The 19,528-nt window shown below is 51.0% G+C and overlaps 1 protein-coding gene across 3 annotated transcripts in view; it reads right to left on the reverse strand.

Moving 5' to 3' along the window:
- Positions 1-9,768, reverse strand: part of PSTPIP1 (proline-serine-threonine phosphatase interacting protein 1) — a 43,105-nt gene extending 33,337 nt beyond the window's left edge. The window contains exons 1-2 of one of the 3 annotated variants that reach the window (XM_087428750.1): positions 9,337-9,767; positions 8,765-8,861 (exon numbers count right to left, since the gene is read on the reverse strand). In XM_087428750.1, coding sequence (XP_087284876.1) covers positions 8,765-8,767 — 3 coding nt within the window. In that variant the 5' untranslated portion in view covers positions 8,768-8,861; positions 9,337-9,767. Of the gene's footprint in view, positions 1-8,764; positions 8,862-9,336 lie in introns of all 3 variants that reach the window. The other 2 variants (XM_087428751.1, XM_087428748.1) reach the window with 2 other exon arrangements.
- Positions 9,769-19,528: the final 9,760 nt, after the last annotated feature.

Consider the following 19,528-nt stretch of genomic DNA (forward strand, 5'->3'; position numbering starts at 1 on the left):
CAACTAGAAGGATGTGCAGCTATGACATACAACAATCTGCTGGGGCTTTGGGGGGAAAAATAAATAAATAAATAAAATCTTTAAAAAAAAAAAGACAGTATCAAGAGACTGAAAAGACAATCCACAGATTGGGAGAAAATATTTGCAGATCATGTATACGATAGGTGATTAATATCTAGAATATATAAAGAACTCTTACAACTCAACAACAAAAAGACAAACAACCCAATTCAAAAGTGGGCAAAGGACTCAAATAGATGTTTCTCTAAAGAAGATATATAAATGGCCAATAAGCCCATGAAAAGATGCTCGACATCATTAGTCATTAGGGAAACGCAAATCAAAACCACAATGACATACCACTTCATGCCTGCTCGGATGGCTATGATTAAAGAAAAACACACACACACAGAAAATAACAAGTGTTGAAGATGTGGAGAAATCGGAAGCCTCGTGCATTGTTGATGAGAATGGAAAATGGAGCAGCTGCTGGAGAAAACAATTTAGCAGTTACTCAACCAGTTACACATAGGATGACCATAGGATCCCACAATTCCACTCCTAGGTACATACCCAAAAGAACTGAAAGCAGGCTTCAAACAGATAGTTGTACACCCATGTTCACAGCAGAATTATTCACAATATTCAAGAGGAGGAAACAACCAAAGTGCCCATCAACAGAGGAATGGATAAACAAAATGGGGTATATACGTGGAATGGAATATTGTTCAGCCGTAAAAAGGAATGAAATTCTGATACATGCTAAAACATGGATGAAACTTAAAGACATTATGCTAAGTGAAATAAGCCAGACACAAAAGGACAAATACTGTATGATTCTACTTATGTGAGGTTCCTAGCACAGGCGTTTTCATAGAGACAGAAAGTACAACAGAAGTAGCAGATAAAGGGAGGGGGATGTGGAGTTAGTATTTAATGGGACAGAATTTCTGTTTGGGATGATGAAAAAGTTCTGGAAATAGATAGTGGTGATGGTTGTAGAACAATGTGAATGTCCTTAACACTACTGAATTAAACACTTAACATGGCTGAAATGGTAAATTTTACGTTACGTATATTTACCACAATAAAAAAAGTAATCGTGTAAGGTTACAAGGTTTCAAAAAACAAAACGAACCTCTACCATCTACTCATTCATAAGTGAGTCAAATGAGGTGACGTATATGGTAAAAGCCAGATGTGTGCTCAGTATCAGCAGCAGCAGTGTATCCAGAGTCTGCACAGTTATCGACACCAGCGGTTCTCAACCCCGGCTGCACGTTGGAAACACTGCGGAACTTTGAAAAATACTGATGCCCAGCACTCCACCCTGAAATTCGGATGTAATTGGCCTAGGGTGTGGCCTGAGCATTGGGATTTTTGAGAACCACAGTCCTACAAGATCTGGCTCCCTGTTACATTTCTGATCTTATCTCCAGCTACTCTCCACCTCGGTCACTCTGCCTGAGCCACACAGCCCTCTTTGTCCCTTGAATATGTCAAGCTCTCTGCTGTCTCAGCCCATCACCCCCTCTTCTCCTCCCCAGTATGGCTCAGCTTCCGTTTTCCCACTTCTGCAGCTGGGAAGCCCTGAGTCCCATCTGGCCACCCCCTCCGCACCCTGGCTGCCAGTTCCTAGAACTCCAGCTGGCACTTCCTATTGCCCAATAGTAGCTGCCTGTCAACACCAGCGGAAGAGGATGTCACTTGCCTGTCTGCTCCATCACCCATTGCTCAGGGTGCCAGGTCTCAGCAAACTACTACACCTTCCCACTAGCCTTACAGGGCTCTCTGACCCAGGCCAGGGAAGGTAGCAGCCAGGCCTAACTCAGCAGCCCCAAAGTCCACCTAGGTGGCATCCCCAGACCTATATCCCCTCTATCAGCCTTGGTTTTTCTTTCTGTAAAATGAGAATAAGAAGACCAACCTCACAGGGCTACTGTTGGAATTAAACGCATCTTGTCACTTGAAGCCCTAGGAATGACTCTCTAATGGTGGAATTTAAATATCCAGCAGTGAACAGAGTTGGGGAGGCATTCTGGGAATAGCAGGACCCACATATGAGACTCACCCTGTAGGTGCATTCCCATTGATAAGTCTGGGTCCCTCAGGACCTATTCCTGGTCTGCTAACTCCCTATGGTGAGCAGCAGAAGATAGTCCCGTTAGAACTGCCCTGAGCCTCCCAATCTTCAAAGCCTTTATTTTAAGTGAGCATCACTCTGACACCCTACAGATGAGGAAACTGAAGTTCAGAGAGGGGAAATGATTCTCTAAGGCCACCCTCCCTCCCCCCTCCCACAGCCAGCGAAGGTGGGGCCAGGGGAGGCTTCAAAGAAGCCTGTTTCCTTCTCAGCCTGGAGGATGGTGAGTGACTGAGATCGTGAGGGAGGGACCTTCTGGAGCTCCCTCAGCGGGGAGCCCCAGCGTGGGCGGCCCCCAGGGCACAGGCCACCACTCTCTCTTGCTGGCAGCCGAGGTGGTTGCAGTTTCCTCACCCAGTTCCCTCCATCGTGTGGTTTGCAGCGTCAGCCAGGCTCTGGGTGAGGAGGGCGGGCATCCCGCCCACAGCCTGCAGCCTCCAGGCCCCTTTGCATGGGAGGAAACATCCACCACTGGAGAGGACGCGAAGAGGCAGAAGAAAGTATCTCTGCCACCACTTAAAGCCGGGCAGGACCTTTCACAATCCAACTAGTCACCCTGCACAGTCCTCTGGGCCAGCAAACTGTCCCCCAAACCCACTGTGCCCACTCCTCCTTCCACACCTTCGAACATGCCGTTCCTTCCACCTGGAGTGCCACTTGCCTCCTGCCATCTCCCAAATCCACACCCACCCTTCAAAGCCCAAGCAAGGCCCTCCGTCTCCAGCCCAGGGGCTACCCCAGCTGTGTGCAGGTGCCAGGTACAGCTGGGAAAAGTACACGCGTTCCTGAGATTTGGAGTGCAAAGAGTGTCATTGAGAAGCAGATCTTGTTTTCCACCAGGAATAAAATCGAAGGTATGGGTTACATTCTTAGCTCGGGACACTGTAGCCAGAAAATCCTACAGGTGACCATCTGCAGGCATCGCAAAAGCAGAGCCAGCATAACCACAAACCTCTGCAATCTGCTAACACCAACAGACAGCTGGCTACGTCCTGTGGAAGGTGCATAGATGAACCCAGCGCTCAGGTCCCGGGGGGCCCACGTACCGCAAAGTGTGCACAGAGTATGTGGAAGAAGTAATGCTATTGAACCACAAATTCCGCCTAAAAACACCATCTCGGCCTTGAAAATGGGAATTGCTTAGTTTTGTTTTTAAATATTTTCCTTTTAATGATGTACATAATCTGTGTTCACCTGCAGAAAATTAGGAGGGAAATGGAGAGGAAAATCACCTTATTTTCAGAACCATAGAAACCAATGTTAACATCTAGGGGGCCACCCTTTCATCCTACAAGAATTATAACTGAACCGAGAACAAACTACCCAATCTCCTTGAATTCAGCGGCAGAGCGTGATGGCCTCCGACAGACTTGGGTGGGGGTCCCTGCTCTGTCTTCGACATGTGACCATGGATGAGGGCCTTGACCTGCCCTTGCTTCTATGCCAGAGATGGGAGGACAGTGAAAAGCCCTTCCCTGCGGGGTGGGTTTGGGGACACATGTGGAGTGACTCTCATCGTGCCTGTCACGTAATAGACACTCAACAAACAGGCACTGTTGTCGCTCATCTAGGGATGATTTCAGTAGATAGGACTCAGAGAAAAATCTCACGAAACTTAAAACGAATGTCCTCTTTTTCATTTTTAATTGTGTGATTTAATTTTTTCAGTAAGTAATACATTTACATGGTTCAAAAATCAAACGGTATAAAAAAGTATACAGTGAAGCCACTCACTGCCCCCAGCCCTGTCCCGCATCCATCTCTCTTCTCTCTTTCCCCAAAAAGGTGACCGCTTCAATTCGTTCTCTGTGTGTCATTCCAGAAATTCTCAGGTTCGTACAGCCTACGCCCATGCAAATGCTTGTTCCCCCCACTTCCCACAACAGGTCGCATACCAGATACGCCGTTTGGCTCAGTGCTTTTTCTACATAATACCACGTCCTGAAGAGCTTTCCCAACCAGGACAGAGAGATTCCGTCCTCACTGCTTCTGACAGCCACGGCCAGGGAGGTCCTGGGAAGGCAGCTGGTGGCGGCAAACATGGGACAGCCAGGGCCTCCCTCTCCTACCTCCTGCACTGTGTACAAGCCCCTATTGCTCAGAAGGACCCACTCCTCAGCCAGTAGCCTCCTCGGCCTTCCAGGCCACAAGGGCCTGCCCTGCTGCAAGTCTTCCCACAAAGTCTGAGCAGCCTTCAGTTAACAGCAGAGCCCCTCCAGCCCTACCCTTCTGGTCCCTTCCAGGCCACTCTGGTCCCTTTTTCCTGCATAAAAAGGCTCCTGTCCAGCCAGAGGATTATGAGCGGTCACAAAGGGGCTGCCAGTGCCAAATGCTAGAGAACTGGCCCCCCTCTGTCACTCAGGAATGCCTCTTCTTCTGGGAATCTATCCAAGGAAATAATCCTCAAGTGAAAAACCTTGATACACTAAAATCTACCATTGCATTGCTGTCCAGATGGTAAACAATTAGCAGTAACCCAAATGTCCAATAATAGAGGATTGGGTAAATAGATCATAGCATGTCCCCCAAATCCACAAGCTGGAGGGCCGCGCGGTCATTAACAAAGGTGTTTTGAAGATGAGGAAATCACACCCACACCCACACATGTTCAAAATGAAATTATGTTGAAAAGATGGGGGTAGGTCACACAGCAATGTAAATATACTTAACACTACTAAACTGTACACTTAAAACGGTCAGGATGATAAATTTTGTTAGGCGCATTTTACCACAATTAAAAATAAATTTTAAAATACAAGGAAAAAAGGTGGGGGAGAATACAAAACCACATACACAATATGCTTGCACCTATGTAAAATAATCTTAGGGAAACATGGCAAAATATTACCAGTTGTCTCTGTGTGCAAGACTAAGAGTACTTTTTTCCTTTTTTTGTCTATTTTCCCACTTTCCTTTTAGGATCTTATATTCATTGATTTTGTTTCTTTAGAAGGTATATACATAGCTCTAAGTGCCCGCAACAGAACAAGTGCCCATTGAACATCAGCCTCTCCTGATCTTCCATGAGGCCCCAGGGCCATGGTTGGCAGGTCCTGGGTGGGGGACAGGCAGCTTTAGGACAGGCCAAAGTGGGGCCTTTTGGGCCCCTTCTCTGTAGCCTCCTAAATGGGGAAACTCAGAGTCTCGGAACTGGGAAGGGGAAGAGGCAACAGCAGCTGAGCGGACGCATGAGGGAGGGGCAGCCCCAGCCTCAGCCCAGTGTCTGTCCCTGGTGAGTCATCCCCCTCGCCCCACCCAGGGAGTGGTACCTTCCTTTGTCTTCACTCTGTTGGGGGGCTCAGCTCCTCCCAGCTTGGCACAGAGGTTTCCAGATGAAGCTGGAGCCCAGCCTCAAAGGGGAGAGATGTGACAGAAGTCAAAGGGAAAGTTCAGGCCTATTCTCTCCATCACCCTTGGTGGTTCCCGTAGGATATGTGGCCCAGCCTCCTCAGGCCCTTCCTTTTCCTTTTAATGACCCCAAAAGGGATAGAATGTGGATCTCAGTAAAACCTGGTCCAGAACTAGATTTTTCCCTCTTAAAACAGTATCCAGTGACTTCTTTGCAAAGGCCATTGGATATATAGATCTGGAAGGGGCGGTGCAGCTCAGAGCACTGCTCCTCTCAGTGCACCCCACACCTGGCCCAGTTATTAGGGAACCTCAGCCTCCAGCACTGGATGGTGACTTCCTTGAGGGCAGGACAGTCTCATTCACCTGGTTGGATGTGGGGGTGAGGCTCAGGGGTCCAGCTTAGACCACCTAGTGGAGAACCCTGCTCAATAACTATTTGTAGAATATAACTAAAGTGAAATGAAGGAGAAAATGGGTTCAGGAAGGCAGTGGGACCAGGGAGGCCTTCACTGTTTGTTCATTTATTCTACAGACATTGACTGAACACGTACCCCTCTTGCCAGCCCTGTGCTGAGGATGCAGACAGATGTTTCTTGCAATACAGTTTGGCTGCCTGCTGGGAGCAGAGCCACTGGCAAAGAGAGCTGTGTGTATGGGGGGTGGGGCAGGACCCTGCCTTCTCTGGGCTCCTGTGCCCCTCTGCCTCTGTGCGGAGACAGGTTATCTGAGATCTAAGCCCCTCTCAGCTCGGGCACCTGGTGTTCTCAGCCTCCGCCTTGTCTCTCTGACAGGTCCCGCTCTGAGGCTCAGCCACAAACTTCCTGCAAAGTCGTGATGCTCTTTATCACTGTGTGTGTCTGACAGAAATCAAATTATCCCTTCCCTCTCCCCATGGCTGGCCCACCCCCACCTCACTCCCACAGCAGCCTGCATCTGAATGTTCTGCCACAGATAAAAGCAGGCTATAAATAAATACTGGGTGGCCACACTGACAAAACTGCAAATACAGGCCTACCGAGGGACAGGACTGGTCTGCTCCCACACCGAGTGTTCCCACCACTTCTGAGCCATTATGTCTGCTTCTTACAACGTTTCTGTCTCCTCCCTTGCTATCAGGCTACAGCTACCTGTGAAACTGTCTCTGACAGCTCGGGTCCACCAACATTCATCAATCACCAGCTGTATATCAGGTTCCATGTAGACCCCTCCTAATCGCTGCATCTATAGGTTAAAAGAGCACCTGACCAAGCTCGTTAAAATTGTAGGTAAAATCAGGGTTCATAGGCTCTAACTAAAAGCTATGAGCCATCTCGTGAATAAAGTGTATGTGCTTTAGTGCAAGCTCTTAGTTTCTCAGAAACCACCATGTTTGCCCCCTTTCTGAGAGCTAGTGCCAGAAACAGGGCTGGCTCTCACCTGTGTTCTGGATTTGAGGTTGCCAGACAACTGCAGCGCTACGGCACCAGACATGATCCTTCTCGTTCAGGGGCTTCCTCCCACTATTAAAGACTAGTCATTTTCAAACAGTGTGCCGCCAAGCTGCAGGGTCCAATGGCATTGCCTTGGGCTGGGGGAGGGGGCAGACGGGGGAGGGGGAGGTTGGGCTCTGTCCCTAACACCTGACTGCAGTTAAGTCAGTATGTCTGTAAATTGAGCTTCAAAATACTCCTATCAACCTCGTCTGATCTTACTTCTCTGGGAGGTAGGAAGGACAGAGTTTTTCTCCCCATTTCACTGATGCGGCCCAAAGACCCAGCGATCTGCTATGTTAATTGAGGGAGAATGAAGTGCCCCAGGTGCAAGCCCCAGCACCGGAGTCGACATGTCAGTTTAAGCCCAGCTGTGTGACCTTGGGCAAGTTACTTAAGCCCTCTGTGCCTCAACTTCCTCCTCTTAGTAACAGGGATAAGGATAGCATCCACTTCATCGCTTTAAATGAGTAGATAGATACACGGTCCTGAGAACAGCATCTGGCACCTCTGTAGTGCTCAATAGTCTTAGTTTTCCTCATGGACTGAGCTGGGCTGAGCCTCAGGAGGAAGTGTTAGAATTCAGAGCCCTGGGAGCAGTGATGCTGACAGTGACCTTCTGGGGCATCTGCCTAGGCTCAGTGTGAGAGGCTCCCACTGGCCACTTCTCTCCCCCTCCCTGCTCTGGCCTTCCCCAGGGAAGCTGTACCCCTAACCCAGGGCTAAGGAGTCAGCAATGGAGGGGAGGAGGCATCCGGAGGCCATGAAGCCCGCAGCGGCTCAGAGGTGGGGCAAGCCTGGGCGGGCTGCCACTCAGGAAGCTACCACAGGTAGGCTGCTTTCTTGCTGCTGCTGCCGCCACACCCTGCTCCCTCATATACCATCCCCTGCTGCCCAGATCCTGCCATGAGGCTGCTCCTTGCCCCAGCTCTTCCCCCGGGGAAGATGGGCCCAGATGTCCTGGAGGTAAGACACTTAGGATCTCCTGGCCTGCCCTGGGCTACGGAGCACCCTGGATTTCCAGGCCCTACTTGAACTTCACACTTAAAGTCAGAGGTGTGACGTGGTGACTCACCACCCCCCGTCTTCCCCCACTGCAGCCACCCACCCACACCTGCCAGCCTGGTACTTGGGATGGGCCGAGCCAGGTCTGCCTCCATCAGATTCTCCAGGCTGGTTCCAGCCCCTCTTTGAGATGGGGAAATGGAGGCCCAGAGAGGCACAGGGTGCCCTCCCCAGGCAGCCCACTGCCCACTGGGCAGTCAGTGCCAGCGAGAAGCAGGCCACTCACACACTGGCCATAGGCTTCAAGCAGAGCGTGGCCCGGAAGAGAAGGAAGGCTCATTAGCTCTCATCCTCCTGGCCATAGGCCCCAGGAAAGGGCCCAGGGAGGGCAGGCTGTTGGCTGAGGCTGAGCTGGCTGAGCAGAGGGCCAAGGAGTCCTCTGCGGGGCTGGAGGAGGGGCACCCTCGGGACAGCCACATTCCTCAACTCTAACCAGAGAGGTCTCCACTTTCCCAGTGAGCCATTAGGGAAAGCGAGAGCTTGAGGAGCAGGCGGGAAGGTTGAGAGACAGCTGGAAAAAAGCTGAGGGGATCTGGGGCTTGCAGGCCGTGTGGCCTGCGCCAAGCCATTTCACCTCTGTGAGCCCGCCAGGGGCCATAATTTCACGGGGAAAGGACTTGATTTGTGCCTGTGCTGAATTTAAGAAAGCAAGCAAGGAATCACCCAGCCCTGCTGCCTCCTCAGAGGACCCCTCAGGTGTTCAAGGAAGAAGGGTGGGTGAGGGGATGAGAATTACCATTTGACATGCCAGCAAGTTGCCAGGACTTGATGACGTTAGATCGCCTTGTTTAATCCTTCCATTCAGTTGGTAGGTTTATTAATATTTATCTCTACTATATAGATGGAGAAAATGAAACTCAGAGAGGTAAAATGACTTGTCCAGACTCTAAATAGCAGAGCCAAGATCCAAGTTCAAGTTTGTCTGGTCCCCAAACCCACGACCCCCGCCTTCCTTCGCCTCAAACTCCCACCCATACATTAGACTCCTCTAAAAAGATCCTGCTGTGGAGAGAGGGTCACCCAGCCCTGGGAGCACAGAGGAGATCCCTCATCCACCGTGGTGAGTTTGCAGAGAAATCAGTGGCCCAGGCTAGGACCCCCTTCATCTTACAACTCAGAAAGGACAGTAGCCCAGGTCACCTCCGAGACAAAAATCTTCCAAGACAAAAAACCAACCACTATTTTTTATAAGAAAACCCCCTTCTTGGAGCCACATCCCCATGAACTGCCACAGGAAATTTCAGCCAAGCTGCCCGCCTCCCCCGGGGCCCATTTCACTTGTTCAAAGCCCCAGCCGTCTTCACTCACCCAAAAGGCATCTCTGAACTGAAGCTGGGGCATCATCCTCAGGCGTCTGCCACGGCAAAGCTCACTCTCCTGCCACAGGCAGGGCTGAACAGGGCCAGGAGCCAGGCGCACCGTCCCAGACCCGGCAGGGCTGGCCCAGGCCCCCCCCTCCCTGGCCGGCGCCGTCTGCAGTGCCTCAGAAGGCAGCTGCAAGCCAGGGACGCGCTGCTGCGGGAGGAAGAGGACTCAACTTATTTTGTTTGGGGCTAGAATCAGCAGCAAAATGAGGAAGGCGGGGTGCCCAGGGATGGGAGGGCGGGTCCCGGTGTCCGGCCCGGCCCCTGGCCAGCCCTGCAGGGATGAGGACACAGCCCAGGCTGCAGGACTGAGAGGAGTGGCCAGCGGGAGAGGCAGGCTGGTGCAGAGGCCAGGTGGGCAGGCAGCCTGAGGCCTGAGCAGGAAGGTTTGTGCAACCTCCTCCGGGGCAGGCACCAGGGCCATCGCCCACAGGAAGTAGAGCTGCTGTGCTCCCCTGCGCAGCCCCGCCTGCCACCTGCCACCCTGCTGCCTGCCTCCACTTGCCCCTTTCTGATGTCCTAGCTGGCCGTTCTCAGAGGCCATCAACTTATGGAGCCTGAGGCCCAGGGAAGGTGTGGGCAAGGAGGGAAGCAGGAACCCAGGTGCTGTTGCCCACCACCCAGCCCCACTCCAGACCAGGCCCAGAGATGCTAGACTCTCCACCCCTCACCCACCCATTTGGGAGGGGCTTACCCAGGCCCAGGACATCCCTCTCATTCATCAAACCCTGGCTGCTCAGGGCCCCAGTCCATGTCATACCCTCAAGGAGCTCACGGTCTGGGGGCAGACACAGCTGTGGGCTGGGGGCTGTGGGAGCACAGAGGTGGGATGAGCCGGTAACTAACCAAGGGAGAACAGCCTGAGGCCTGCTGGGCACTGCTCCCCTCCCCCCAGCTCCAGAGTAGACACTCTGGGGCAAGAAGCCACGCTCTGAAGTTGGAGTCTTCAGGCTGGAAGAATGTGGTTGGACCGAGAGAGACAGGATTATAAAGGCATTGGAAACCCAAACTGAAGCCCCAGTTTTTGTTTTGTCTGGGCCTTACCCTTCAGTGGTTGAGGGACCTTAATCGACCCTTCAACTCTCTGAGCCTCAGTTTCCCCATCTGCCAGCCCCCAGTCTTTGGGAAGGAGACAGTGTTGAGAACATTACTGGAATTTCTGTTTGGTTGGGCAGGTGCTGGGGTCACTGTCTGGTATCTCCTTGGGAAGATCCCTGGGCTGGAGCCCCAGACACAGCTCTGAGGAGCTAGGGCCTGCCCACTCAGCAGAAGGTGCCGGCAGGGGGGCCTGATCCCAGGGTGGGTTGGCAGGAAGGGATGAGTCAAGCTTGTCCACAAATCACCACCCTTGCCACTGCCTCCCCTACCATTGACGGAGGGTGGTAAGACGGATGAGAGCTGCTGCAGAAGAGAGCTAAGCTCCCAAGTGCCAGTTATGTGTGCCCAGGGTTACAGATGGGGCACACCCAAGCTTCTGAAATAGCTGCCCAAGACAGAACACATCAGGGAGAATTGCAGACCAGTGGGGCTGCCCCTGGGAGTCCCCTACCTCCAGAATCCTCGGGTTTGAGTTAATACACACCCTCAGCATTGAAGGCACTCCAGTCGGTTTTTCTGGTGTAAATATCACCTTAAACCCAGAAGGCTAAGTATTGCGGCTGTACCTCATCCCCATGGCATAACCACTTCTGATTGCACTGACTCAGCCTCCCTGGCCTCAGTTTTGTGACCTATCAAATGGGGTGATACCTCTAGTTCTGGAGGCAGACTAGAAACCCCCTGTTAATAGAAAGCTCCCACTCTCTTATTAGCCAGCCCTGGTGGTCTAGTGGTTAAGATTCGTCGCTCTCACCTCTGTGGCCCAGATTTGTTTCCCTGTCAGGGAACCACACCACCTGTCTGCCGGTTGTCATACTGTTGCAGCTGCGTGTTGCTGTGATGCTGAAAGCTATGCCACTAGTATTTCAAATACCAGCAGGGTCACCCATGGTGGACAGGTTTCAGCGGAGCTTCCAGACTAAGACAGACAAGGAAGAAGGACCTGGCCACCCACTTGCGAAAAAATTGGCCATGAAAACCCTATGAACAGCAGCAGAGCATTGTCTGACATAGTGCTGGAAGGTGAGAGGAAGGCACAAAAAGACCAGGCAGGGTTCTGCTCTGCTGTACACAGGGTCACTAGGAGTTAAAATTCACTCAGTGGTACTAACAGCAACAAACCCTCTTATTGGCAGAAAATTTCATGGCCAGGCCCCCTCCCCTGCCTCTCCAGGGGTTCTTTTCATCATCCCCCCGAATTTCCACTTCAAACAGGACTTTACCCTTTCCCCAAAGGTACCTTCCCATCCCTACCTCCACACCTTTGCCCCTTGGTCCCCCAGCCTCCCTCCTGGCATGCCTTCCTTGATCTTCCTGACCTGGGCAAATTCTCCCATCCCTCAAGGCCCCCACATATGAGGCCTTCATTTCCCAACTGCTCTGGTCCAGCCAGGGCAGCCCCAGACGGATGGCATGCTGGTTGTGGGCTGGAGCAATTGGGGAAGGAGTAATGGGAGGCATCTAAGGAGACTCTCAAGTTCTCCGCCACAGAGAAATCTGCCTCCTCCCCTCCCCACCACCCCAGCTTATGCAGCTCCCAAGCCTGTGCCACGAGAACCGCCAGTCAGCTTGGGAGCACTTGCCAAGTGTTGGGAGCACCATTAAGCTTTCTACATGGGTCACCGCGCTTAGCCCTCACCCCATCCTGTGGGGTACACACTATCATCATCCCCACTTCACAGAGGAGCAAACTAGTGATTAAAGAGTTTATGTGACTCACCTAAGGCCTGGCGGCCAGTAAGCAGAGGGCTGGGCTTCGGACCCAGATCTGTCTGATGCCAAAGCCCACGCATTCTCTTAACCTCCACAGCTATCTTTTACCGACAGCCCTCTCTTAACAGTGGGTTTCCCCCTTTCTTTCTCCGGTTCTGCCTCCAGAACATCTCACCCTGATCTACAAGTGGAAAAACTGAGTCCAGGGAGGCTGTTGGGGCTGGCGGTGCTTTTGGGTGAGAGTCCAGCCCTGGTACATGGTCTTCCAAGTTCACTGTGTTATTTGCACCCGCTAAGGATGCTTTGGCAGCAAGGAACACACAACCAGAGGGTCTGGCATGGAGGAAGTGTGTTATCACCCACACAAGGGATCTGGATGCAGTGTGGCCTCTGGGTGGGGTACATTGGGTCCCCAGCTCAGTTTCTCTGTGATTTTCCTCCATCTCCTATCTTCCTCCTCAGGCTGCAGCAGCTCTGGCTTACAACTCCACACACAGCTACATCTACAGGAAGAGAAGGGACACCTCTCCTTGTGTCTCATTTTCTCCAAAGTCCTCCCCACCCCAGCCTCCCAGGAGACTTTCCCTTGTGTCTCGTTGGCCAGAAGTGAGTCACATACTCATACTTCACCATTATTGGCCTCCCCTGATCCCTTGATTGGGGTGTTATGGATGTTGGGAGCCAACCACCGTGACCACCACAGCCTTCTCTCAACCAGGTCCACAAACACTGCTGGGCACTAACTCCTGCCAGGTCCTGCTGGGGCTAGGGCTCAGAGAGGATGTAGACCTAGTCTCCGCCCTGAGGGGTCCACAGACAGGTTCTAGAAAGATCTCTCCGGATGCGAAGTGGCTCAGAGGAGGTGAGACCGGAAGAGGGTGTTGTAATAACTCTGAGAGAGGGATGAGGCCTGGATGGGGCAACTGGGGTGGGGGGATGGATTGGTGGGACATCGGGGAGGTGGAGGAGCAGGATGGAGACATCTGAGTGTCCCTCCCAGAAAAGGGAACTGTTCTCCAGCCTCCCTCCTTCACCAGACCCCCGGGGAGGGAAATCCAGTCCTGAAAATCATAGCTTTTTAACGACTGTTCCAGCTGCTTCAAAACACAATTTGCCTTGAGGTCTGGGCTGCTGCACCTCAGGCCAGGCTGTCACTCTTTTTTTAAGGGGGAGTCCCCCTGTGCAGGCAGAGCCCCATCCTGTTTTGCATGGGATTTGAACACATCTGCTTGAAGAATTCAAAAAGTAGTAGGTCCAAGGATTGAGAATAAAATGTGAAATCAGTTTTTACAACATCAATCACCACAGCCAGTCACCTGGCAGGGCTCAGCTCCTGAAGCCACTTCATCCATTCTTTTGAGCCAAATAAGCAACAAAAACAATAGTGCTAGCCACCACTAAGGGAGTATTAATACCTGCAGGGCCTGCATGTATTTTACATGCTTGATCTCATCGATTGCTCGCTACCAGGACCAGCTGTATAATTTGTGAGGTCAATGCAAAATGAAAATGTGGGGCCTCTTACTAAAAAAGGGAAAAAATTGCCATTAAACTATTAAAATAGAAAGCTTTTTCCTTTGCCATGTTCTCTCGACCTGTCATGGTGCTTTATTTGCTATTTAATGTTTCCACTCCTTTGGGCAGGGTATACTTGTGGGACAAGCACTCTCCACGTCTTGACTAGCAGCTTCTGGGTTTGTCCTTCCGCCAGCCACCAGATTGCATTCCCCAGCTGGGGGCAGCAAAGTCGAGCCAGGCATCTCCCTTACCCATGGTGGATGGCAATCCCCAAGGGTATCACAAACTCATGCCAGGATGCACTAGGTATGTAGGTGAGGAGTGGGCAAGAGACTCACCCCCTTGAGTCACCTGCCAAATGTGGCATGGTGCTGTCAGCCCAGGGCAGGGACAGCCACCACCATGCTCCATCCTGAGATGCCACCAGGCAACCCTGAGCCTCCCCACACCTGCACCCAGGTCCCTGCTGGGGGCAGAGGGTGGCAGTGGTTGCTAGGCAGGAGTGGGGAGCTAGTAGGAGGCAGGATCACACATGAGCCGAGGCTCCGAGCCCTTGATGCGTGCCTCATTGTCGCATCAGACTTCACTTACAAAACACAAATTCAAAGATAACATTAGTAAGATTTTCAAGACGGCAACCACAGAGCATTAAGCCCCAAGTGCAAACCCCTTCTGAGCAACAGAGCCCTGTGTAACTGCACTAGTTCACATTCCTGAAGCCAACACTTCACTACTGTCTGTTCTTCACACAGTGGGGGACATTTTCAGACCCAAATTTGATCATGTACCTTCCCGTTGTCACCTTGCTATGCTTTTCCATTGTTCTCAAGACAACAGTCATTGTCCTTACATAGCCTATAGACCCTGCATGATCCGGCCCCAGCTACCCTTCAACCTCATCTCATACAGGAAGAATCTGAAGCATTAGATTGGAGCCTTCTAGAGAGGGGAAGGGGCTGCAGAGAAGGAGCATCTCAAAGCTCCTTGGTGACATCAGGAAGCCAGAAGGCCCTTACCATGAATTTCATGTGGAAACGGCAATGCCACTGGGCCGAGGGACATTTGTTTTGTCCCTTTCAGTGCTAACATGCTGTCTTGATATCTGCCGTTCACTAGGCAGTCCAAGCAACACATGTATCCTTCCTTCCTGGAAGAGCCAAGGGCACTGCCAAGTTACTGGCCATGGCTGTCAGGTGCCCGCCTAGTCCAGGGCTGAACTGGAATGTTCCTGGACCTGAACACTGTGATCTACTGTTCCTGGGGGAAATGTCTGCAAGGTCCCTCCAGGTAGCTAGAGACACATGTCCACTGGGTTGGGGCTCCTACTCTTAACCCTACTTGCCCTGCCCGGCATGGAAGGAGCCCCACCACAGTGCACCAACGGGCATTTACTGAGCCTTCCTGTCTGGGGACTTGGAAATGAACAAGGCACGGCTCCTGCCAGTCTGGTGGGGAGGCAGCCCAGGAGGGGAAATGTGCTGAGTGGCAGGCAGCAGTGTGCACAATCAGAGAGAGGCCCTGCTGAGAAGCTGGCCTGGGAAGTCCTCCTGCAGAAGGAGAGCTGCAGCCTGATTAAGGAAAGGGACTCACCAGAAGGAACTTACCAGTGAGGCCAGGCTGGAAGGGAGTTCCAGAATAATTGTAATAGCCTGCGGGGGTCTCACTGCCCAGGGCCCTGTGCTAAACATTTCACATGCCTTAGGTCTCACTTAATCCAGCAGATAAGAAAATGGAGGCTCAGAGAGGTCAGTTAATTGTCAGAGTCCCATCCTAAGTGGGGTCTTTCCTTCCTAGAGTATGGGGCTGGAGGTGAGGGGTCAGCCCAGGGTCTGGGGCAGGAGCTGATGAGTAGGGAGGGGAAAGAAGGAAAGTCCCCAGCTGAGGAGGAAGTGCAGACACCAGGGGCCATGCAGGGTCAGGGTGGGGCTCCCAGACAGTAAATCTGACACCAGGAGACATCCCAGCCCCAGATCCTCAGTGGGGGCTGAGCGTGTGGCCCTCAGCCTTCAGGATGTGCTATAGATTCTGTTTTTTGTTTGCTCCGGGAAAGCAGTTGCAAAAAATGTCTTCTTCGCACTCATACAGCTCTCCCGAGTTGACAAAGAGCTTTCAGATTTAGTAATTTGCAGCCACAAGAGTGTGACTCTGAGTTTCCAAGCACTGTCAGGCTTCAGAAGCTGGGGTGCTGGTCAGGATCTTTGAAAGACATCAAAGAGGTACACAGTGGCCAGTGGGCAGCTGGTGGAGTGGCCCAACCGGAACTGAGGCCCAGCAGACGTGGGGGAGGGGCTCCTTCGGGGAGGGGCTCCTTCAGCGAGGGCCAAAAATCACCAGGACCAGCTCGCTGGTCAGAGGGTGGAGGCCTGCGGTGATGGAAGGGCCCTCAGAGACCATCTGGAGGTTCTCAAAGTGCAGGGAGGGTGCCTTTCAGAGCCCTGTGGGACTTTAAAAAAACAAAAGGCCGGGCCCCAACTTAGACCTACTGACCGGGTGGGGGCCAGGGAATCTACATAGTTTTTAGGTTTCATAAGTGAGTCAGACATACACCCTTGGACCAGAACTCCTGCTATTGCCTTACTGCTTCATTTTACAGACAGGGAAACTGAGGCCCAGCAGGACAGAACGACTGACCTGATTCTAACAGGGAAGGCAGAGTATAACAACCCCCTACCCCCATCTCCCATCCCCACCCCTGTCCTTTCTAGCCTGTTTCGTTTTGTGCTTTCTATTACGGCAACTGTCTCGCAAAAGAGCTTCAAAGCAGTTTTTTGGCATCCCCTCTCCAGCTGGGTTGGTTTTAACTTAGTCGGAAAATCACTTGTTCACAGTGAGGCAAAGCTTGATTTGGGCTCAGTTGGTGTTTACTTATCACCCAGAACCTGGGATTCAGAGGCAGGAGACCTTGACTTCAGTCGTGTCTGGGCCAGAAAATAGCTAAGTTGAGATATGAGGAGGGGCCCAGAGATGCAGCCACAGGGACCGGTGTGTGTCAGGGCTTGGAAGCAGGAGAGTCCCTGGCATGTCCAGGGTTCGGGGGTGGGGATGAGCACTAGGCTTGGAGTCAGAACAGCAGGGTTTGAATCCAGGCTCCAGGCTCACCCTGCTGAGACTCGGTTCTCTCATCTGGAAAAAGGGGATGATGAGCCTGTGCATTTAACAGGGTTGCTTTAAAGCTAACATGCCCAGCCTAGTGTTTGAGAACATGAAAAGGCACCCAGCCCAGATCCCGCACACAGCAGGCTCTCAAACCATGGTGATGGTGCTCCCTTAGACCTAGTGTTGTTCTGCTGACAGCCCTGTGCTCTCAGGCTCAGCTGGAAAAGCCTCACTCCTAGGACTTCAAATAGCAGAACCAAGCTGAGGAGCGACTGGCAGCCTAAGCAGCACAGGGAGCCTGACAACAGACTTTCATGAGACCAGGAGACCCCACATTCTCATGGTGCAGGCGCCCAGCTCCCTAGTTCTCTCCCAAGCCCAGCCCTCAGCAGCACCCTCCTTGGGTCATCTGTAAGAGGCACATTTTCTCACTTTTTTTTTGATTTGCACAACTTTTATTTTGATATAATTTTAAATTTAGAGAAAAGAGTACAAAGAGCTCTTGTCTCTTTACCCAGATTCACCAGGTTGTTTAAATTTTACTCCAATTGCTTTATTGTTTCTCTATTTTTATATATGCATATTAATTTCTTATATTATCTAAGTTACAGACATAGTACCTAAATTCTAACAAGGACATTCTCTTGCATAATCACAGCACAGTTTTCAAAATTAAGAAATGTAACATTGACACAATGCTCCTGTCTTGCCTGCATTCCACATTCAAATTTAATTCCATCAATTGTAATGTCTTTTAAGTCTATTTTTTTCTCCTAGTCTCCTTCAATCTATGACAGTTCCTCTGTCTTTCCTTGACACTTTAGAAAATTGCAGGCCAGTCATTTTTTAGAATGTCTCTCCATTTGGGTTTGTGTCTAGTCCTTTCCTCATAATTAGATTCAGATCATGCGTTTTTGGCCAGAACACCACATAAGTGATGCTGTGTCCTCCTGCATGCATCATATCAAGAGACACATGATGTTAATTTGTGCCATTATTGGTGATGTTAACTTTGATCCCTTAATTAAGGTGACGTCCACTAGTTTTCTTCAAAAAGTTACTGTTTTCCCCTTTGTGATTAATAAGTATCTTATAGGAAAATACTTTGAGACTGTAAATAAGTATATCCTGTTCTCATCACACCCTCACCCACTGGTTCTGGCATCCATTGATGATCTTCCAATACCATCATTCCATCTAGTTAATTAGTTGGCATCCTACTGAAAGGAAGAATGTTCCCTTCTCCCCATTTATTCATTTATAGTAATGAAGACTCGGGAATTTCTATTTCATTCAATGGGTTATAATCTGTTACTACTATTATTTATTTTGTTGCTCAGACTGGCCCAGATTTGGCCAGTGTGAGCCCATATAGAGTGACTTCTGTTTCATTTTGATATGGCCCCATTTTTTTGAGCACTTCCTTACTTTCTTATTTCAGGCTCATCTTGTATTTTACCTGCCCCCAGCTCTGGAATCAACCTTTCTCCAAGGATCCCTGGTTCCTCTCATTGGTGAGTCCAAAGCTTTGCTCTTAACTCATTGCTTTTTACCTCTTGTCTCCCAGGAATGGTTGGAGTAGACTTTGAGGAGAGAGTCAAGGTTTTGCATGAGCAGATGAGCCAAGAAGTTTTAGGTCATTGCTGATACTCAGCCCCTAGCAGTGCCCATGGTTTGGTGGAGCCTAGAGAAACATGAGTTCTTTTATTATTATTATCACTATTAATAATAGTAAACATTTCCATTCATTCAGTGACACTCACTGAGTCCCCACTCTGCCATGCTGGGAAGAGGCAGGGCCAGCTCACGCAGGCATTACACACCAGGCTGAGGTTTTGAACTTTAAGCTAAGAGTACTAAGGAGCCACTGAAGGCCTTGGAGCCAGAGGGTCCCATCTCCCCTCTTCTCTTGAAGCCTCAGGTCATGTCTCTTTCTAGAGCTGCCTCCTCACTCCCTGACTTCAAGGCTTCGTGGCCAAATCACACAGAAATGGGAAAAGGAAAGAAATGATGTTCTTTGCCTTAAATGTAACTGAAGAACGATCTGACACCCTCTCCCAGCAGAAAGGAGCTAGCCCAGGGGGAGGGGAGGGAAGTGGTGAGATGTGACAAGCCGGACATTTCAAAACTGCCAGGCCAGAAAATCAGGAACCAGCGTGCTCGGAGGATCTGACTCTCCTCACAGGGGCTCCCTTGGCACAAACACAATTATCTGCTATTTGACTTTCTTTTCCCTATCCACATTTTTCAAAACATCTGGATAAGGCACAGATTTGTATCCTCTAAAGTTTCTCTCCCACCAGGCTGCCATGTACAGTTCAGCAGGTGGTTCACTGCCCAGTGTGTGACAGACATGAAGATGTGCTGCCCAGACCCCCCTTCAAGGAAGGCCCTGCTGCCCAGCTGCAGGGAGAGGGGTCAGCAGACAGCCTCCTGCTGTCAGCTCCTTCAGAGCCTGCCTCAGCTGCAGAGAGCCACCCTACCTGAGGCCAGACCCTTCCTGGGGCAGCCTGCATCTGCTGATTGATGGGCACAAGAGTATGAAGTTCCCTTCATTTAGATCTGATGCTGGACAATTCTGATGGGCACTACTCACTCTGGTGCTGTGTTAGCTGAGACTTGATTGAGCCTGAAACACAGGTTGACTTCCCTCTGCTCAATCCTACTTTCTCCCCCTTCCTTTCACAGGCATGGATCCCTAAGAAACGTCA

The sequence above is a fragment of the Ceratotherium simum genome, chromosome 3 (genome assembly GCF_057802395.1).
Source record: "Ceratotherium simum simum isolate JZ-2026a chromosome 3, ASM5780239v1, whole genome shotgun sequence".
Classification (NCBI taxonomy): domain Eukaryota; kingdom Metazoa; phylum Chordata; class Mammalia; order Perissodactyla; family Rhinocerotidae; genus Ceratotherium; species Ceratotherium simum.